Here is a 21,232-nt window from a genome sequence, read left to right on the forward strand (position 1 = left end):
ATAAAATACACTTTCCAATTCATAAATTCACTGATCTGAAGTGGCTTCAAAGTAAAACTGACATATATCTGCAGGTGAATGTAGCTGTTGAGGGTATGTTATTAGATGTGTTTTGGATTATCTGATATTTGTCATATCAAAATACATGCTTAGATATTCTAAGTAGCATCAATCCCTAAAGAAAAAGTTTAGCCAGTGCATGGCAATCATCAGGAATTCTCTACCCAGTTTCCTTTATCTAGCTCCTCACAATTTCGAAAAGCCTTCTTTGACTTAGCCTTTGGTTCCTCACCCTCACATCTGAAGTTACTTGCCCTCTCCTCGTCTTTGCAGTCTGTTAGTTGATACAATTAACCTCTGTTAATTGTATCAACTTCTTTTCAGTGTAAGAAGCATTAAATAAATGCAAGTTGTTAAACACAATATCTGGGGTTGTGCTCCATGCTCACAGAGTAGGACAGTATCATTCAAACAAGGAGGCCCTTGATCTGATTTCTTGGTTATACAGATCTCATCACATTCAGGAAAACAATATTGTTTGGTTCCATCTATGGTTTAATGCAAATCATATAAATCGTTATGGTGTAACTGATCACATGACTAACATTGTTATGATAAAATGAACACATGAAGAGAAAGGTCTTAGAAACTACACACGAGAACTGCATATGATAACCTGCTATGAACAGATATAAATTAAAAGTATAACAATATGTAAAGAGTCAAAGAACCTTATACAGAGATAGGAAGTGTCAGAGACAATGTATGTGCCGATACCCACAGTTCAATCTTCCAGTCAGGTAGCTCAATGTGCAGGGAGCAATATTTGCTCAAAGCACAAAGTACTGTTGGTATCAGCACCTCAAAATCGAGAAAGAAAATTCAGGATTCTACAAACCTGCCCATACATGATGAAAAGTTTTCACATGAAAGAGCAGGATTATGTGATGCTACTAATGTTCAATTGCCGATTGACACTCGCTCGGCTTACACCTTAGCGTAGGACAATTGGATGAGGTATTATAGACAATCAACAATGGAGTTGGATCCCAGCAATGAATCACTGCTTTCTGAAGAAAAGAGAGAAAACAGTAGTCTATTACTGTTCTCGGGTGTATGACTTTCAGGGAACTTTAAATGGCCTCGTACTAAATAGATACTTTAAATCCTTTTGTCATTAAGAAAGAGACTCATGATAGTTTAACTCACAGTGAAGCTAAGTGAAAACATTTTGAATGAAAAGAAAAATGGGGAATGATGTAATCACTTGCTGCCAGTATGATGATTTGTGATTTTCTATATGTTAGTGCACATAACATATACAACTATGAACTGGGTTTTACTGAGACAGATATCTGGAAGTTTATTAATGGCATGTATGTAATATAACATCTCCAAATAACATGCACAGTCTGGATTATATGTTTGTTTAAGCACAATCATATAACACAGATAGTCAACTGCCTAGCTAATTGATCAGCTAGCTGATCAGGTTGTCGCTTGTTGACAGATCAGCTGCCAACTAAAGAAACATACAGAGAGTAAGATCGTAGAATTCCTACAGAGCAGGAAGAGGCCATTCAGCCCATCGCAACCCTCTCAAGAGCATCCCACCCATACCACCACCCTTTCCTATAACCCCACATTTACCATGGCTAATCCTCCTCGCCTACACATCCCTAGACACTACAGACAATTTCACATTGCCAATCTACCTAACCTGCACAGTTTGGGACTGTGGGAGGAAACCAGAGAACCTGGCAGAAGCCCACACAATCATGGGGAGAACATGCAAACTCCACACAGAGTCACCCAAGGCTAGGATTGAACCTGGGTCACAGGCACTGGGAAGCAGCAGTACTAACCACTGAGCCACAGTGCTACCTGTCCTAGATCATGTAGTGCAGCATCACATGTCATGATGTTATGTAACTGTCTTAATGAAAAAGTGTGTTTTTGAAATTTGTGCAATAATACAACTGGGAAAAACCATTTTCAAAAAATTAAGTATGTTAGTACACTATCTGTGGATTTTTCAACACCATTAATATTCTATTTCAAACAATGAGTTCTAGTAATATTGGAATAAATGGTTTGCAGGTTTTATTAACTTGACTACATAAGGATAGTTAAATAATTTGAATTAATGTCAGTGATTTAACAATAACAAATTGTATTTAAATCGCATCGTTTACACCAAATTTACAACACTAAAAATAGGTCATTTAGCCTAACTGGTCTCTACCAGAGTTTAGGCTTCACATATAATTCTTTCCACTTTCTGCAATGCATTATATGAACATAAACTTCTATTTCCTTTTTTCTGCTAGCTTCCTATGAAATACAACTATGCTATTTGTTGCAACTATTCATATGTTAGAACATCCCACATGCTAACCACAAAGCTGTTTCAGAATTGCTAACTGGATTTTTTAATGACTCTCACCTTAAGGACTTTTGTTTTAGAATCTCACATGTGCAAAATAACGTTTCTACATTTATCCTATCCTAACTATTCATAATTTTAAAGACTTCTATCAGGTTATCATCCTCTGAAGAAAATGTCCTCAGCTTATTCAATCTTTCCTGATAGATGATAACTTCTCAATTCTGAAATCATCTTGGTCAATATTTTTCACAACTTCTCCAGTGCATTTATATATCATTTTTCAGATATGAAGACCAGAATGGAGCCCAGAATCTCAAGTGTGATTGAACATAGTATCTGTACAAATTTAACATAACAACTCTACTAGTGTTTTCAACTAGAAATGAGGCTAGAAACAATAGTTTACTTGAATTTAATGACCTTATCAAACTGCATGAAATGCTTCGTGATTTATAGATCTATACTTCTAGCTCACTCAGCTCCTCTAAACAACTTAGAATCCTATTTTGTAAGGAATTTTTAAAATAGAATCTCCACTGTGCAGAAACAGGCCATTCAGCCCAACAAGTCCACATCAACCCCTTGAAGAGCATCCCACCAAGACTCATTCCCTACCCTATAACCCTGCATTTCCCATGGCTAATGCACCTAACTTATACATCCCTGTACAGTATGGGCAACTTAGAATGGCCAATCTTGCATACACCTTTTGGCTGTGGGAAGAAACTGGAGCAGCCAACAGAAACAGGGAGACACAAGGAAAATGTGCAAACTCCACACAGATCGTTGCCCAAGACTGGGATTGAACTCAGGTCCCTGATGCTGTGAAGCAGCAGTGCTAACCACTGAGTCACCATGCTGCCCAGCTTCTTTAGTTCATTTAGAGAACACAACAGCTTTTAATGTTCTCCAGAAATTTGAAATTTAGCTGACTATTTGCAAATCCAAGTAATTCATATAAACAACAATGGTCCCAGTATCAAATAGTGTGGTCCCTTTTCCAACTTCTACCTGTCTGAGCTCAGAAGGTGAGATCAGGAACTAACAGCAAGATTCCTTTAGCTCAAGTATCTGAATAAAATTGACCCTTCTATTTTGTGGGCTAATGATTGGCTTTTAGTCAGCAGCTCTCTGAGAAATTGAATATTATTAATCCTTTGATAAAGTGCAAATTAATTTCAAATAAGAATAAGTAATGGAACTCAAAATATTTCAAGATGGTTGTAGGAAACATTCAATTATGTTGCGCACTGAACTGTAAATTTATCTTTTGCTTTAATGATCATCCATTGGTTTTGCTAATGCAATAACTCAAACTATTTTCAAATTATTTTCCAATTTACTCCACTTTTCTCATTGATATAGATCACTCAGGTACGTTGCCTATCACCGCCCTTACTGTTGACTGCGATAGGGTGGAGAACTACAGGAGGCATTCTGAGCCTGACACAGTTTCCAAAGTCTCTGGATGTGCATTTCCATCAGAAGCAGGAACTTTACATTACTTTTACCTCCCTCAGCAAGAGCTGTTGCATCCACTCATAGTATCATTGGGCTGACTGGCCTCCTCTGTGTTGTAAAGTTCATTGGTTAATTGAAAACCGAAAGAACTGTGGATGCTGTAAATCAGAAACAAAAACAGAGAATGTTAGAAAAACTCAGCAGCTCTGGCAGCATCTGTGAAGAGAAATCAGAGTTAACATTTTGGGTCCAGTGGCCCTTCCTCAGAACTGATGGTAGCTGGGGAAAGTGGTGATTTTTATGCAGAAGGTAGGGTGAGGGGATGAGGTTAAGGAGTAAATAGGTGGGAATAGAGCCCAAAGAGAGAGAACAGTTGGACAGACAAAGGAGTGGATGATGATCTGGCTAGGAGGGTGAATAGCTGTTAGTGGAAGCTGTTAGTGACTGACAATGGGTTGTGTATAATAGCAGACTATGTGATTACAGGACCTGGTATGTAGGGGTTGGGGCTAGGACATAGGAAAGCTCAAACCTTAAAGTTATTGAACTTGATATTGAGTCCAGGGTCCTGAGTGGAAAATGATTTACTGTTCCACCAGCTCACACTAAGCTTTGCTGGAGCACTGCAAGAAGCTTGAGACAGAGATTTTGGCCAGGAAACAGGATGGGGTGTTGAAGTAGCAGCCTCCGGGTCTTTTTTGTGGACAGAATGTAGGTATTCTGTGAAGCAGTCACCCAGTCTATGCTTTGTTTACCCAATATAGAGGAGACCACAATGTGAGCAGTGAATGCAGTGGACTAGATTATGTGAAGTGCAGATAAAATGCTGCTTCATTTGAAACGTATATTTGGGCTCTTGGATACTGAGGAGGGAGGAAGTAAATGGGGTAGATATTACACCTTCAGCGGCTGCAGGGGAAGGTACCGGGGGCTGTGGGAGTGTGTTGGGAGTGAAGGAAGAGTGGACTAGGATGTCCTGGAGGTAACAGCCTCCGCAGAAAATGGACAAGGGAGAGGAAGGAGTATATGTCTGGTAGTGACATCTTGCTGCAATTGATAGCTGATGATCTTCTGGATGTTGATAGTAGGTAAGGACAAGGGGAACCCTATTGCTGTTGCGGGAGGGAAGAGAGGAGTGAAAGCTGAAGTGAGAGAGATGGGTCAGACCCGGTTGAGGGCCCTGTCAACAACGGTGCTGTGGAATCCTCAGTTGAGGAAGAAGGTGGACATTTTGGAGGCTCCCTTCTCAAAGGTGGCATCATTGGGACATATGTGACAGAGGCGGAAGAACTGGCAGAATGGAATAGAATCTTTACAGGAAGCAGGGTGTGAGGATGTATAGTCCAGGTAACTGTGTGAGTTGGTGGGTGTATGGTGGATATTAGTGGCCAGTCTATCCCCAGAATTAGAAACAGATATGTCAAGGAGGTGAAGGGAGGAGTCATAAATAGACCAGATGAAAGTGTGGGCAAGATGGAAATTGGATGTGAAATTGATAAACCATTCTAATTCCAGATGAGAAAGGGAAACAGCATCAATAATATCATTGATATATCAGAGAAAGAGTGGGTGGGGGCTGGAATAGGACTGGGAAAGGAAAGTTCCACGTGGCCCACCAAGAGACAGACATAACTCAGGCTCATGTGGGTACCTATGGCCTTCCTTCTGGCCTGAAGAAAATGAGAGGAGTTAAAAGAGAAGTTGGTGAGTGTGAGGTCGAGCTTGGCCAGGCAGAGGAGGGTGGTGGTGGGTGGGTTGGTTGGGGGTGGACACCCAAATTTAAAACTGGCCCTTGTATGTCTATTTTTAACCAAGTTAATATTACTTACTTGACCAGAATTGGAAATTGAGCAGATGGTCTTCCAGGCTAGAAAATCTAGCAATATAGAAACATTTAAATATAAAAGAAAGGAGCAGTAGTAATCCATTCATCCCCTTCAAGCATGCTTTGCCATTCTACATGATCATTGCTTATCATCCAAGTAGCTGCTTTGTTACCGCTTTCTCCCCATAACCATTGATCCCTTCAGCCCTCAGAACTGTATCCATTTCCTTCTTGAAAACGTTCAATACTTTGGCACCAACAGCTTTCTGTGGCAGAGAATTCCACATGTTCACCACTCTGGTTGGTAAAAATTTCTCCTCATTTTAGTCCTCATTGTTTCTGAATTAGTTGCACTGTACTCAGAATGTTACATCTCCAGTCTGTCCCCATGCTTCAGTCAGTAAATACACCCCCTTGTGTAGAATTGAAGGAAGTCATAGGTTTAATCTTCACTATGTGCTGAGCTGACTAATCAGAACCAGCCACGAGTACGTTGACTTCATTATGTTAGAGAGACAGAAACTAAATCACTCAGGTTTTTCATTCCTAATTATTGTCCCACAACTTAAGTTGTTTATTGGGTAGGTACAGGATTAAGCTCAACTGCAATGGTCTTCATGATTCAATACTTCATTAGCTCACAGATAAAAAAAAAACACTTTGAGTAAGTGTTATGGATACCCAACCATCAGCAAAACTTAGAAGAGGAAGAACATATTCCTGAATAAATCCAGTTGCAAATTCAGGGCAAATTTCTTTTCCTTGAGAGAGGTTAGAATATGGAACTCACTACCATAAAGAATATTTAAGACGACTGCAATAGTTGCATTTAAAGAAAAGCTAGATAGACACATTATAAGAAGGGAATAGAAGATGAAGATGACAAAGTTAGATTGAAAGGTATAGGAGGAAGTTTGCATGGAGTATTAAAATCCAAAAAGTGAAAATCTAACGATTTCCCCTTGACATGCAACAGCTGTACCATTGTTGAATCCCCCACTATCCTTAATGTAGGCATCAACATGGACAACTTTCTTATGGGGAAATTAATGCAGAAACGAGCCTTTTACCACAAGTCCACGACATGCATGACATGCTCAAGGCCCTGTCTAAAGGAGATGGTAGAACCTCTTGAGTATGCTGTTAAATTCATGGTTGCACAATGTCTCATTGCCAGAAAGTACAAACTAACAGCAAGATGTAGCTTAACTGGTGATGAGAAAGATCCTCCCTAACAGATCTTTCCTATATGTCTGGAGTCTCACCCTCTCCATGCATTGCCCTCAAGGGAAGAGACTGTTATCCATGTCCTTATGGAATGTGTCTTTGCAAAGATGGTCTGGAGAGAGAAGTAGTGTTCATGGCTCAAGTTTCATGCCAAGCAGCTCCATGATGAAAGATTCTGTGCTCTGTGGACTGTTTGCAGACACATACCAAACGTAAATTGCAGCTGGAGGACTATTAACTGGTGAAAGGTACTCTTTGGCCTGCCCAAAACCCTTGCTATACAAGGAATTGTCCTCAACCAGGATTTGGAGATTGGCACATTCCAAGGTTCCCTATGTGATGAGGGATGCACAAAACCACCACAGAATTGCATTTACCTAAATGGTAAGGAGGTGCTGAGCTCTAAGATGCAGAGAGATCTGGGTGTCCTAGTGCATAAAGTTAATGTGAAGGTAAAGCAGGTAATCAGGAATGTTAGTAGAATCTTGTTTTATTGTGAGAGGAGTTGAATGCAAAATTAGAGAGGTTATGATTTGACTTGATTATTTATTGTTTATTGATTTATTATTGTCATATGCTTCAGTGATGCAGGCCGCATCTCAAGTACAATGTACATTACTGGTTACCGCACTTATTGAAGAATGGTGAGGCATTGGAAGCAGTTCAGAGAAGGTTTGCTGAAATAACATTTGGAATGAGTGGATTATCTGGTTAGGAAAGGTTTGACAGACTAGGCCTATATCCTCTGGTGGTCAGAACAATCAGGAATGACTTAATTGAAACATAAAAGATCCTGAGGGGACTTGACTATGTGCATGTGAAAAGGATGTTTCCTTTTGTGAGCAAATCTAGGGTTTATGTGAGTCCTTGGAATTCCTTTCCTCAAAAGGCAGTTGATGCAGAATCTTTAAATGTTTTTAAGGCAGAGATAGATAGATTCATGATTACCAATGAGATGAAAGGTTATTGGGGGTATGCAGGAATATAGAATTGAGGTTAACATCAGAGCAACCAAGATCTTATTGAATGGTAGGGCAGTCCCGAAGGGCAGAGTGGCCTCCTCTTGTTCCTTGCTTATATGAAGTGTTATGGACTAGGCCAGATCACTCAAAACATTCTTAAGCATGCAACCCGGACCATAACTTTGCAATTTGTTTCTGTAAGTGTACAGTGAAAATTACCTGGAGTAAGATAGCTCAGTTGACGACCAGGTTTTAAAGCAGACAAAAATTTATTCATAAAATTACACAATGAAACACAAAGGACAGAATAAAGAACTCCTACAGAACTCAGTCTATCCAAAGTATACTTAATTATGCTGTTCTGAACATACACAACAGTCCCAATAAGCAAACCCACTTAAAAACAGTAAAAATGGAATTAATGCTTACAGGTTAAAGTTAGAAGGGTAGAATGAGAGAGAGAGAGTTTACCAGCTGAACTCCTAACTAGTTCTGGATGAACTGCTCATCTAGAAGGCTGACCACTCCCTTTTCATTATACAGGTCAATTCTAAAACATGACCACTTTGACCTGCAGTCTCATCTGTTTACATATAAACAAAAGGCCTCTTAGCATCCTTTTTCATCTCTGTACCAAACTAATCACCTCAGAGCTGGGAGGGCTTTATGACCCCTGAGAAAAAAATCAAGGTCACAGTATGCTTGAGAAAAGGAACAGCTTTTAGAAAAAAGGGACCAGCTTTGTGACAGAAAGCATTTTAAAAATTTAAGTCTATTACAATCGTATTAAGTGGAACATGCTATGTGGAGATAAATTGAATATTATTGCAAAGTCTGCAGGATTCAAGCAGAAATACTTTTGGCATTATTTTACAAATTTTATGAATAATGCATGTTTTTTGAGAAAATAATTTGACCAGAAACTTTACCAGGCCAAGCACATAAAAACCGTGGCTACGTGTAGGTCAGAAGTTGGAAATTCTGAAGCAATAATTTAATTCTCACCTTCTGAAAGAAAGGTCTACCTTGTGCAATGCCCAGGTCAGGAGTGTGATGAAATACTCTTCACTTGTCTAAGTAAGTACGCTCAAGAAGCTTGACACATCCAGGATAAAGCAGGTAGCATTGTAGGTAGCCCATCAACCCACCCTCAAGATCATTCCCTTCAATACTGGCACACAGTTGGTCCCCTTCAACACAAGATGCACTGCTGCAACTCCCCAAAGCTGATTCACTTTCCAAGCATCCTAACTTTGCCTTCTAGAAAGTCAAGAACAGCAAATACATTTCTACCTGGAAGTTTGCTGCCAGGCTAAATTCAATCCCGACTTGGTAATATGTTACCATTCCTTCATTGCTATTCAGTCAAAAACCTGGCACTCTATCCCAAATGGCACTGTGGCAATGGCTCAAGAAGATGACTCAGCACCACCTTCTCAATAAATGTCGGTTTGATCTGCAATGCTTATGTCCCCTGAATAAAAAAAAAGAAAGCATTGACCACTTGGGATGAATAGTTTACCTCTGTGCAATACATTACACATAATTTTATTAACTAACCTGATAAAAGTGTTATTATGATGTTATGTTGATCTTGCTTTAATTAGTTGTCACTATAACAATTCAAATCTGGAGTTTGGAGAATGCAGTGTACAGTAATCAAACACTTCTGCAAAAATGTTACATTGAATTAACAATCATAACTGAAATAACTCTACACAGGCTGGTATCCCATCACTAAGTCACCCTTTATTCACACATGGATAGTCCTTGACTCTAGTACTATCTCATACAGAATCAGGCACCTGAGTAGCAGTATCCCTGACACTCATTTTTTTACGTCAGCCTGGGCTTCCTAATTGGACCAGGTTAACTGCCCCAATCATGGAACTCATATTCTATGATGTCTAGCTGGGCTGACTTTGTTACAAACACTACAACAAATTGAATGCTTCAAATGGCATTTGCTATTGTCCACCAAAGTCAGTGCTGGCTTTGGTTGTCTATAGACAACAAACTGGCACTGCATCTAACATCATAGAAACTCACATAAATATGGCTACTCTCCCTTTGTAGGTACAAGACCATTGGCAGCAAATGTAAACAAATGGCAGGACCATCACTGTGGCACCAGACCATGTAGACTGACATTGTATTCCAGTCTTGGGTATGTTCAGATTTCAGTGCCATTGTACAGCCTTGATGGTGCAAATTTAACTTTGGCAAAGCTCAGTGGCCAGAAAACCAGATTTGATTGACTTATAAAAGTAGACGTTTGACTGTAGTGACAAATGCTTTAGATCTCTCATGCATGAAATAGGAGAAGCTCAGAGCATTAGCAAAATATCTCCAAAACTTGGTCACAATATGAACCTTCACAAGTGACACGACTTACCGCAGAGCGAAGAATATCTGTGCCATTCAGCAGACTATGCCCAGTACTCACTTGTGGCTTACAATGATTATCTACGAAATATGAAAGCTTCCTCATTGTAGATTAGGTATTACACTCTTCTTCTCAACATAACTGTCATAATAACACTTTTATCAGGTTAGTTAATAAATTTCTATGCAAGGTATTGCACAGAAGTAAACTATTCGTCCCAAGTGGTCAATGTTTTCTTTTCTCTCATTCAGGGGATATAAGCAATGCAGATCAAACCGGCATTTATTGAGAAGGTGTTGCTGAGTCATTTTCTTGAGCCATTGCAGTCCACGTGGTAAAAGGATATCCACAGCGCTTTTATGGATAGAGTGCCAGGTTTTTGACTGAATAGCAATGAAGAAATGGTAACATATTATCAAGTCAGGATTGAGTTTTGCCAGGCAGCAAACTTCCAGGTGGTAATGTTTCCATGTATTTGAAGTTCTTGATTCTTCTTCTCAATTTTTAAATATTCTTTAACAAAATATGAATTCCATATATTCATATGAGAGAAAAGTTCAAGTGGGGAACTTCATAGAGGCCACTTGTAGACTGACTTGATGGTAGAGTGCAGAATTGTGCAATACTCTTGATTCTCTCATTTGTGCTCCTGTGAAACAGCAGTCCCAGAATAAAGCCTCCAAGAAATTTGCCCCCCAATGACCCATTCTGTGTTTAAAGCCTTGTAACACAACCCCGGGATCTGCTTCAGACATCAACCTATTCAAGTGACACTTCTGTGCTCTGTGGCATGAGAACTGTAATGTTCTTGTAACACACCGTCATCAGGTATTCAAATCACAACAATGATCCTGCTGCTTGTTCATTCTGGAAAATAGCTGTGCTTGTAACATCTCAGCAGGGAAAACACACACTCACATTTTCTTCTCTATGTCCCACTGTTAAAACATAAATCTTTGGTGAACATTAAGTTGTCGCATATATAAACAAGTTGCATTTACACAGGCATGGTGCTATACATCAACTCTGACTGTATCAAGACTGCTTAAATGAAGTCAGATTACTAAACCATAGTAATCACAAGCAACTCTGATGTGTTTAATACCTGATTTATAGGAATCAATTGTGATTTATAAGCCAAGAGTGATGCGTCAGAGATGCTTAGTACATGTCTGTAATAGTTTTCCATCTGTTATTTCAATGGAGGCTTATAACTATTAAAATATTAATGCATAGATTAGTAATTTTTAGACTGCAAGGGTTTGGAGAATAAACTCTGTAACATTAAACAATTTTAGACAGTGAATTAAAAACTACTTCAATATTTTACAATTTTCAACCTAGATATGTCTGTGCTCCATAAATAATCCCAATCCAGGCGTAATCAAGCCAGCAGCAAACAATTTTGGATACTTATAAATGGATCACCAGCCACTTATGAGGTAGGAGTTAGGACAATCTGACATCTTCAGCAGATAGTCAAAACTATTATGGATAGATTTTAAGTTTTAAAAATGATACTTTACTTTGTCTGTTTATTCATCGGCATCTGACAACATTGACTGACAAGCTGGAGGTTTGTGAACTTTTTTTTAACTGAATGAAGGTTTTGATATTGCAAGTGAATGTGACATGGATATAATTGGTTGGAAGTAAAGGGCATTGGTCCCTTTGAGTATATAAGAGCTGACAGTAGAGCTGTCCAGTAGTGCATAGCTAAGTAAGCCCCTTCATGTTAGTGTGGCTGAGAGTCTGAGCCCCAGCTGTGGATGACACTTGAGCCTGTCAACCAATATGTTTGATGAGGTTCATCACTTCTTCGGCAGGCTATTTGATGGGTGTGTCTTGCCTTGAAAAGCCACAGTGTCAAAGGGACTATAAAACATAAAAAAAGGTCTAGGCTTTCCCCACCACATACTGATAGCGATCACAGAAAACTTAAGTGGTTATATGGGAAGCGTGGGGGAGGGGAACTAACCAAAGTAAAATACTCGAAGTGCAAGGTTCAGTATTATATCCCCTGCTGTCTGATATCACTTTTAGACAGACCAGTCAAACGCATTGTTTGTCTCAGCTAAATCTTCTTGACCATCCCATGCAATGGGCAGTTCAGCTCACTTCGGTTCCCATCTGCCAATTGACCGTCTTCCCCCAACAGAAATGAACTATCCTGAGTCTCAGTAGGCCCTAGGATTCAAGCTCTTAGTTGGTTGATCCAAATGTCATGCCTAATGAAAGAGTTAAATTCTCAGATTAGTTAATGAATCACCTGTATACATGAAAAAGACAGGTAATATTTGCTGAAACCTTTAGTGGTTAAACTTCTCCTGGTAATGCACTGGTTAATGTGCTCGTACAAAATTCTTTGTGTGTTATTTTAACACGGTCATTAATTTGTTTATTTTAAAGTGGGCACACCACCAAAAGAAATCAAAACCCCAGGTTATAAAAAAGAAAACATAGTGCCACACTGTGATGTACAGTTGGGATCCGGTTTACAAAGCAATTGAGGTTAAAAAGACACAGGTGAAAAGAAAATTTATTGGTTCCTCCACTTTTAGGATGTGTTGCTTGCAACAAAAGTAGAATGAAGGTTTTTTGAGAAGCCAGCTGCTGTTTTTCCTCTGAGTAAGTGTAACTGGACTGATAGATTTGCAGTGATTCTCACACACCGACAGCAAAGCACTGTCTTGAGACTCCCTAGAGAGCTGTCCAAAATCAGCCTCTTATTACACCAACTTCAATCCTTTGGAGGTCTTTGGATGACAGACAGAGGGAAAAAAAATAACAGCCATCAACCCTCTTTTCTTAAATCCATGTTTTCAGGAAAAAAAATTACAATACTGAGAAACTAATTATTCGCTTCTGAATCTGCACTCTGAAATATCAACATATGAGCATAAACACATATGCCTGAATCTTTTCCCTCCATCTTTTAGCAGTCCCATTAGTCTATTTAGTATAAATGGGATAACCTTTAAATTACCAGAGAGAGAGAGGGAGATTTCAGATGAAAGCATTAATGTTTGCCCAGTAGGTAAATTTATGAACTTAAATTCTAAGTTGTTTTAAATGTTCATGCCCTTGACCAAATTCTTTGCAGTAAGATGAGATGCATTTTTAAACACTATTTAATCCCTGATTAGAAATGTTAAGAAGTATTTTTCAGACATGGAAATGTAAAAATGCTATAAGATGCCATTAAAGTCAATAACACTTAGGTAAGCTGTTAACCATAACCACTACGAGCTATTTCCCAGTTAGCTGTAGCTAGTAAGTTACTTGACTGAATGCCCAACCCTCCAATGACATTTCATCAGGCGACAAACTACTGGCTTAGGACAAAAAAAACATCCTCCTATCTGAAAAGGGCCAGCCTTTCTGAGCTGTCAGTTGAATGGTAAGCAGATGACAAGCAGCCTGCTGTTTGTAGTGTCTGAGGCATTGATAAAAACACAACCTTTCCTTCCTACATGCTGCAGTCTCTCAAGACTCTCATTTTAATGAGGCAAATTTAGATGTACAGAGAAACTCAAGACTGAAGTTTGTTTGTGTTTTCTTATTTATTTTCATCCTTCCTGTACAAATTTCAGCCAGCTCCGGTGAAGGAGAGAACTTCATGCCTATTTGAATTCTGTCGTTGTTTTTAAGGAATTATTAAAGGCAATTGGACTAATGCTTCAGGTGTGACTGGGTCATGGATACAACAACATCGGGGCAATTCGGAGACGTTAACACAAAGATTGTTGCGAAGGGAAGTCTGTGTGTGGAACTCTCGCTTTATCCAGGTGAATTCATTGCTGCTTCAGTATGCGTCTTTTCCTAGATCCCACTCCAGGAATTTTACTACAATGTGGAAATGGATGCTGACCAGCGGTGTCTCGCCCTTGCCCCACTTTGCTTGCTTTCTTCTGTTCTCCCTGGCCTGCTCAGCCTCCGCCAGTTGTCGTGGCGAGCCCGAAGATGCGCTAACGCTGGATGCTACAAACTGTTCTTCAAGCCTGGAGCGCCACACACGCAGCTACAACCATCTGCAGGGCGATGTGCGGTGGCGGAGACTCTACTCGGCCACAAAGTACTTCCTCAAGATTGATAGAGCTGGGAAGGTAAATGGGACAAGAAAGAAGAACTGCCTGAACAGTAAGTAGTCAATCTCCTGTTTTAAAAATCAGTTTCAGCCACAGTGAATGATCCTAACAATTACTCTGGTGTGGGTGGTTGTGTGGTTCAGGGGGAGAGGCAGTGAGAAAATAACCCTAAAACTTCCCTCAAACTTTCTCTTTAAATGTTGAGTGCCTTTTGAATGTGTTGCAAGTATAAAAGTAGTGTGCTTGCAATTTTGATTGAGGTGATTTGGAATTTCAGGCAACCTAACTAGTAATCGAGTACTTCTTAGTAAAGTTATAATCTTTGCAAAAAAGATTTCATTTTGGGGAAGTGGTTGTGTTTAACAGAGGAAATTTACTCATACCCATCATGTGGATTAACCCTTTCCCAATCGAAGCAAATTCAATCAATTCAGTGATCATTTACAAAAAAGACCATTAACAATTTGATATTTGTTTCAGCATTGCACTGCAGTTACATTAAGATTTTCACTAAAATGTTAATGGTCACTAAAATGAATTGATCATCAGATCTGTTCGGAGGTCTTTTGATTTTTGATTCAATGGACAATGAAAGAAAATAAACTGACATATGCAGCACATGGCTTATGATCTGGGCTATCCCAGACATATTTTATTTTGAAGGAATAAGTTCTAGGTTTTAAAGACATTTTCCTGCTGTTTTCACTGATACAGCACATCATAATACTCTTTAACTCCCACAGAGAAGTGATTGTCTGGAAATGTTCATTACAAAAGTGAGTTCAATTTGCCATCAACTATTAGCCTTATTTTGACTTTAGGCTTTTAATTTGCAGGTAAATTTGATTTTAAAAACTTGTTTGAAACATTTTTAAGTGAATCTCTGCTTTATGTCCACTGCCCAGCTTAGGTCAGTGCACAGATGTTACATGTTATTGACTGCACAAAAAAGACACTAGACAGGGATGCTCATGAAAAATGCAGAGATAAGGATTTCAGGGCACTGATGCAATAGTCTTCAATGAACATGAGCAAAAGCTTCCGATTGTACATGTTCCTTTAACAACAGGCGCTTATATGAATTGTTCTGGTGTTTTCAGTCGTTGAGTGATGGATTCCCTTTTCACATAGACACTGGAAATTATGAGTGTGAATGTTTATTTTTATTGCACAATTTTTTTTCAGCATTTTTTAAATGTCCCCAGTTCCATGTTTGTTTCTTCCTCTTCCCTCCCCCAGCGTATGCACTTCTCTCAGTCTCTATTAAGCTTGGTAGCTAGCGGCTCAGAGGTGTGGGAGAGTGGCCTGGATGCGTCACCTGCCAATTTTCACATCCTGTGGGGAAGCGCCTGCTCTCTGTTGGATGACTCCTCTTGCTGACTCAAGCTGAGACTCTGCCCTTCATTACACACAGAAATGGCAAGGCAAGAACTCATGGACTTTGCTGTTACACTGTGCAGGGCATTTGACAGATCAGACTGATGCTTCACTCATTCTGGGACAGAATTTAACCAATTCTTAACTGATTTGCTGTAGGGAGTACCTCAAATTAACAGGGGTCACTGTTTAAAAATCGGCAGTCACTCATTTAAAACATAGATTGGGTGAATCTTTTCTCTCAGAGTCTTTGGAGGTCTCTTCCTGAAAAGATGGTGGAAGCAGAGCTCTTGAATGTTTTTCAGGCAGATGTTGGTAGATTCTTGATAGATTGATTCTTGGGGGAGCAAATGGTAGTCAGGGTCAGGTGGGAATGCATATTTGAGGTGACAATAAGATCAGCCATGCTTTTATTGAATGGTGGAGCAGGTTTGACAGGTTGAATGGCCTCCTCCTAGTCCTTATTCATATATAACTTACAGAAGAGCTTTATGTTTCATGATGGGCAAGGAGCATGAAGGGGAGAGCTTAAAACCAGTGACTAAGATGGGTAGTGGCAGCAAGAATGGAAAAATCAACACCACAGGCTAAAGGAAATCTCTGTGGATAGGCCAATGCAAAGAACAGGAATAAGGTCACTAATATACAATAACTGTTCAGTATTGGTGCTTTTCTTGTATTGCCTGTCATTGAAACATAACTGAAAATGAACCTGTTCTCAAAACTGTTCAATTTTTTTGTGTTGTTTTCGAGCAATAGAAATGAAATGTTAATGAACTGGTGAATCCTATCTTTTATTATGTAAAGCTTAACTGGCAATAACGAAAAAAGTCTATAGGTTGCATACATACTTAAATGTCAGTCGAGCCTTAAAACCTCCCAGTTTCTGTCCTGACACTACATGCTGCAACCTCTTTCAGTTTGGATATTATTTGCAAATCTTCATTCTAAACTGACACACAGCTAATCAAAGTTGAATCTATGTCTGTAACCTTGAAATTGGCTCAGCACCCATTTTCACATCAGCTGGAGCTTCAGGTTACCTGGCTAAAGAGACAACAATCTTTTGACAAAGAATTAAAGCTGCACTTCTGTCTGCTGAGGCTGATTGTGTTGTCATCTTTACTGATAATGACCTGTATGATTTCCTGTTCTGATATTATTCGGGGATGTTGAGATTTCTATAGCCTTTGTACTTAAGATTTTCCACATAGATTTTTCTAGGACAGAATCCAGTCTTCCTCAAATTTTGAATCTTTACATTAAGAACAACTGCAAATGAAGGACTGCATTTATAGAGTACTTCCCTCAAATTCACAATAAAGAGAAGACAGGATCTCATTTAAACACCCCATCAGAAAGACAGCACCTTTTACATTAGACCACTGACCCAGTACACCACTCGAACACGAAAATGTTCCTTTTAAGGCTTGACATGAATGCCCCAACCTTCTAACTCAGCAAAAGCATGCTAATGACTGAATTGCATCTGATACATGGGGTTTTACAATATATCAGTTTGCAGATATACTGCCCAGTGCTAAAATGAGGCTTACAGTCTAGGAATATCATCATTATAATTTAACAAACATTGTTGCCATTTTAGTCAAGGCAGCAAGACATTATCTTCATAACTTTAAATGCTAAAGGCAAAGATACTAATTAGCTCTTTATTGATATTAAAGAATTACCATTTATGATACTTAGGCAATTGATTTCTTTCAGTACATGGCTTGTTGTTATTTAGATATATGTGGAAACTAGTTACTGGGATCTAATATCTGAAGTTGCAACACTTAAACAGAACAATGCACCAAATGCAGAAATTGAAGGGATGTCACACCATATCAAGATACTTTTCTTAATTAGGAGCAATAAAATGATGACATTGTCTGAACACATCACTAACATCTTTATTCATTTTGGATCATCTCTGGAAGTATAATCATAAAGTTTCTGACATAAAATACATTTATGTATTTTGTGTACACAGTTTTATATGTGGCTCTTTCTTGTATAAATTCTTTGCACCAGTTAGAGAAGCATATAATCCTCATAATATCCTTTACTTGCTCACTGTTATTGCAGTAAAAATTAGTGATTAACATTTTTGTATTCTGCTTAATACTCAGTCCAAAGCGTGCAATTCTCAATAGAAATCTTAGGCAGTGAAATGAGGGTTTCATCACAACACCAAAGTAGGACCAAAGAAACTATCTCAGGCCTAGACATTATTGCCCAATTATTCTCAGAAATATCGACATTTTCTACTAAATGACCACTTCATAGAAAAAGTTGTCATGTTTTTGGTGCTTAAGTTTCAAAAAAATGTGCACACTGACTATTGAATCACCATAGACTCTGTACACACAGTGGTTTCAGGAAAATACAGTTACACTTTCAGCCCAGCTATCTATTTCTGTTCTTGAAAAACATTTTACCTTAATGGAGGAACCTCTACCACCTATAAGCAGAAGCTGTGGTCGTTGAGGTTGTCGTGAGAGTGTGGGTAATTAGAGTTTTTTAAAAAAACTGAACTTGTAAAATTAGCCAATTTGTGGTGTAATCCAGAGACATGACAGCAATTGGTGGTTTGCAAAAAAGTGAACTGCAATATCCTGTTGCGCACCCACTCTAAGTACCTGATGCTGAGGCAAAATGCATCAAAATGGCAAAATAGTTTGAAGAAGCTCTTGTCTGCAGCATGTGTATGAGAGAAGAAAATTTGGCTGGGAGGCTTTTCACACAGAATTTGAGTGAGCCTCCTGTTGGGTCAACAAAGAAGCACACATGTCTGCATATTGTAATGGTCCAACACTGAAAACAACACATACGGGGAGGGTCTTGGGCTAGAAGATAACCATACTAAATTAACCTTCCTGCAGCAATTGTATTAGGAAGAGGAAGACGGCTGTCTTGAATTACTTGCTAAAATACACAGAAATAAAATGCTATTGTTTATGCTGGTTATTTTGCATGATTCAAATTGTGAGTTCCAAGATGTGAATTTTAAATTTCACATTACTCTGTAAATAACTGAAGTTAACTGTGGGACAGAATGGAATTATGAAAAAAATGTGAAGATAACAGTTTGTGCTTTCTGTAAACAACTAGACCAAAATACAAAGATTGAAAATTTGCAATACAAATTGGTTGCAATATAAATCACTACGATCCTCAGCTAAATGTAATGTGAATAACTTGTCCAAAATGGGCATGGAAAGACAAAGGGATGTCCTTTGTCCTAATCTGTTATCTGTCAGTGAACTGGCTGTGTATTGATGGCTATTGATGCTGTTTGTTTCATGTGTTGAATAAGTGTTTTTAAAATGAGCACTGTGTCTGAAAAGCAATGTCCAAAATGTACTGGATTCTACAAAATAAGTCTCTTCCTTTTTCCTGTAAAATGTTCTGAGAATAGAAATCTAGCAGTAGTGGCTGGAAGTGGTTTACAGTACCAATGGATTTCAGTTTGATAGATGGTGAAGTCTGAATGAAGAGCATTGATCCAAGTAACATAATGATTATGATACTTAGCTAGAAATTCAAAAGATAATCATTCTTAATCTTACCATTGCGAATTGTGCAGTTGTATTCAATAATCCTGATTCTTTGTGAGCTGCCATCTGAAAAAAATATTAGCAACACTTCTGGCTTGCCATTTAAATCCCAACTTGTTCACTAATACCCTTCAGCATAGAGAATCTAAAACTTCCATTTTTAATAGCCTTTGAGATTCCCTTTTGTAAAACTAACTACAGGTAGGTAATATATGTGGCCTCAATAGCGCAGCCCTAATCCCAAGAACATTTTTAAATAAATAAAAACCACACTAAATATTTGAGATAATTTTCATTGCTGACTGAAAAGAAAATTGAAAAAAAACTGTTGACAGCATTGTCTCTCAGAAAAAAAAGTGCTCAAGGGGTTAAAAAGCAGCTGATGACACAAGGGGTTAAAATTCATAATACATAAGTGGTATCTTTCCAGATTACCTGTTATTGTAACTGAATACCATTGTACCTGCTCTGAATAAAAATAGACCACATGGCCTGTTTTGACAAAAAAAATCCTTGTAAGCTGTTTCAAGGTCCTTTACATTGAAGCAATTCATATTTCAATTTCCTAGAATTGTACTGAAGAAGTTATAATTATCTTGACTGAAAGCCAGTGACATCTCAGGTGCATTAAAGGTGCTTTAACTTCCTATTTTTGCTAATTTTGGGGGGTTGTAGGCTCATTTGCATTCTTCAACATGAAGACACAGAAGCCCACTTTTGTTAGTGCATGGTAGTAATCATGCAATACTTCCAGCCTTTCCCATTTTATAAACCAATAAGGTATAAGGGCCAAAGCATTGCATTTAACCCAGAACAACTTCAACATCATGTCCATATTCCAATACCTGGGTCCAGATAAGGAAGCTAAAAATTGCTAAACGATCCTGTCAAGCTAGAAATATGGAGGTCTTGTTAAATGTAACGGGGGAGGTTACAACCAGCTTGACTTCAATGAAGAGAGGACACTGCAGCACGATGGTTGGCATGACTAAGTTGTAGCACTCCCTTACTCAGGCTTCTAAGATGGGATGAGGCTAAGAACTGGTAACCTGTGTAGCTTAATCTTTAGGTATGAATACATTTACAAATGTGCACTTGTATTTGCAATGAAGTGTCAGTCATGCCACCAATTGTGTCCTGAAAATAATTTTGTTCTGGTTTCCCTCCCAGTGTGTGAACTGTGCAGGTTGGTTGGAAATGGTTGACCTAGTGCATGGTTTGGCTTTAAAAGTTATGCCAGTGTTGGGAGTCTCAGAGATCCAGACCATGGTGAGTACTTCTTCTGGACAGAGGGAAGAAAAGATGAGTGGGGCACCATAAAGGTATGGTACTTAGTTAATGAGGCAGGTTTTGGAGAATACGGTGAGAAATATCCCTCGGATTCCTGGAGCAAAATCTTCCATGAAATTCATCAAAATTGACATTAAACTAATTTCTGGTAAAATTTAGTGTCTAGATTACTGTATGATATAGCAACTAAGTACTAATTAAACTAATATAACGAGAAAAAGACATTGCTACAAACACTATGATGGAGACCTCAATGTGAGAATGTCTTCCTTCAGGCCTCAAAGCAGTTTCCCCCAGCCCAAGTCAGTATGACCTCATCATATAGGGCAGCACTTAATGCACTCCTCAGAATAACCCTTTCAGATCTTCACACCTTCATACAAGACATGACCAGGTGAAACACTGATGCTCTGCACAATGATGCAACTCAAGCTAAACTAGGAAAGTGACCTTGAGTGTTGAGCTGGCCTGGGGGAGTAAAACATGCATGATTATTGTTGGGAGGAAGCAGTTCATAAATGTGAGCCATTGAGTTCACACACAAGGTTAGATGGCAAATTCCTTCAGCCTATTTGAAAACACCATTTCCAGAACAACATCTCAGTCATGTCTCTACTCCAATACCTGGGTCCAGATAGAGAAGGTAAAAATGGCTAAATAATCCAGT

At 38.8% G+C, this 21,232-nt stretch overlaps 1 protein-coding gene across 3 annotated transcripts in view; it reads left to right on the forward strand.

Moving 5' to 3' along the window:
• fgf22 (fibroblast growth factor 22) overlaps positions 1 to 21,232 on the forward strand; it is a 144,178-nt gene that overhangs the window by 17,273 nt on the left and 105,673 nt on the right. Inside the window, exons 2-3 of one of the 3 annotated variants that reach the window (XM_043721276.2) lie at positions 11,595 to 11,692; positions 13,844 to 14,390. In XM_043721276.2, the coding sequence (XP_043577211.1) occupies positions 14,102 to 14,390 (289 nt within the window). In that variant the 5' untranslated portion in view covers positions 11,595 to 11,692; positions 13,844 to 14,101. The remainder of the gene's footprint in view (positions 1 to 11,594; positions 11,693 to 13,843; positions 14,391 to 21,232) is intronic. The other 2 variants (XM_043721275.2, XM_043721277.2) reach the window with 2 other exon arrangements.

This window comes from Chiloscyllium plagiosum, unplaced genomic scaffold (genome assembly GCF_037043375.1).
Source record: "Chiloscyllium plagiosum isolate Xiang-an unplaced genomic scaffold, Cpla_swu_hap1 HiC_scaffold_28, whole genome shotgun sequence".
Classification (NCBI taxonomy): Eukaryota; Metazoa; Chordata; class Chondrichthyes; order Orectolobiformes; family Hemiscylliidae; genus Chiloscyllium; species Chiloscyllium plagiosum.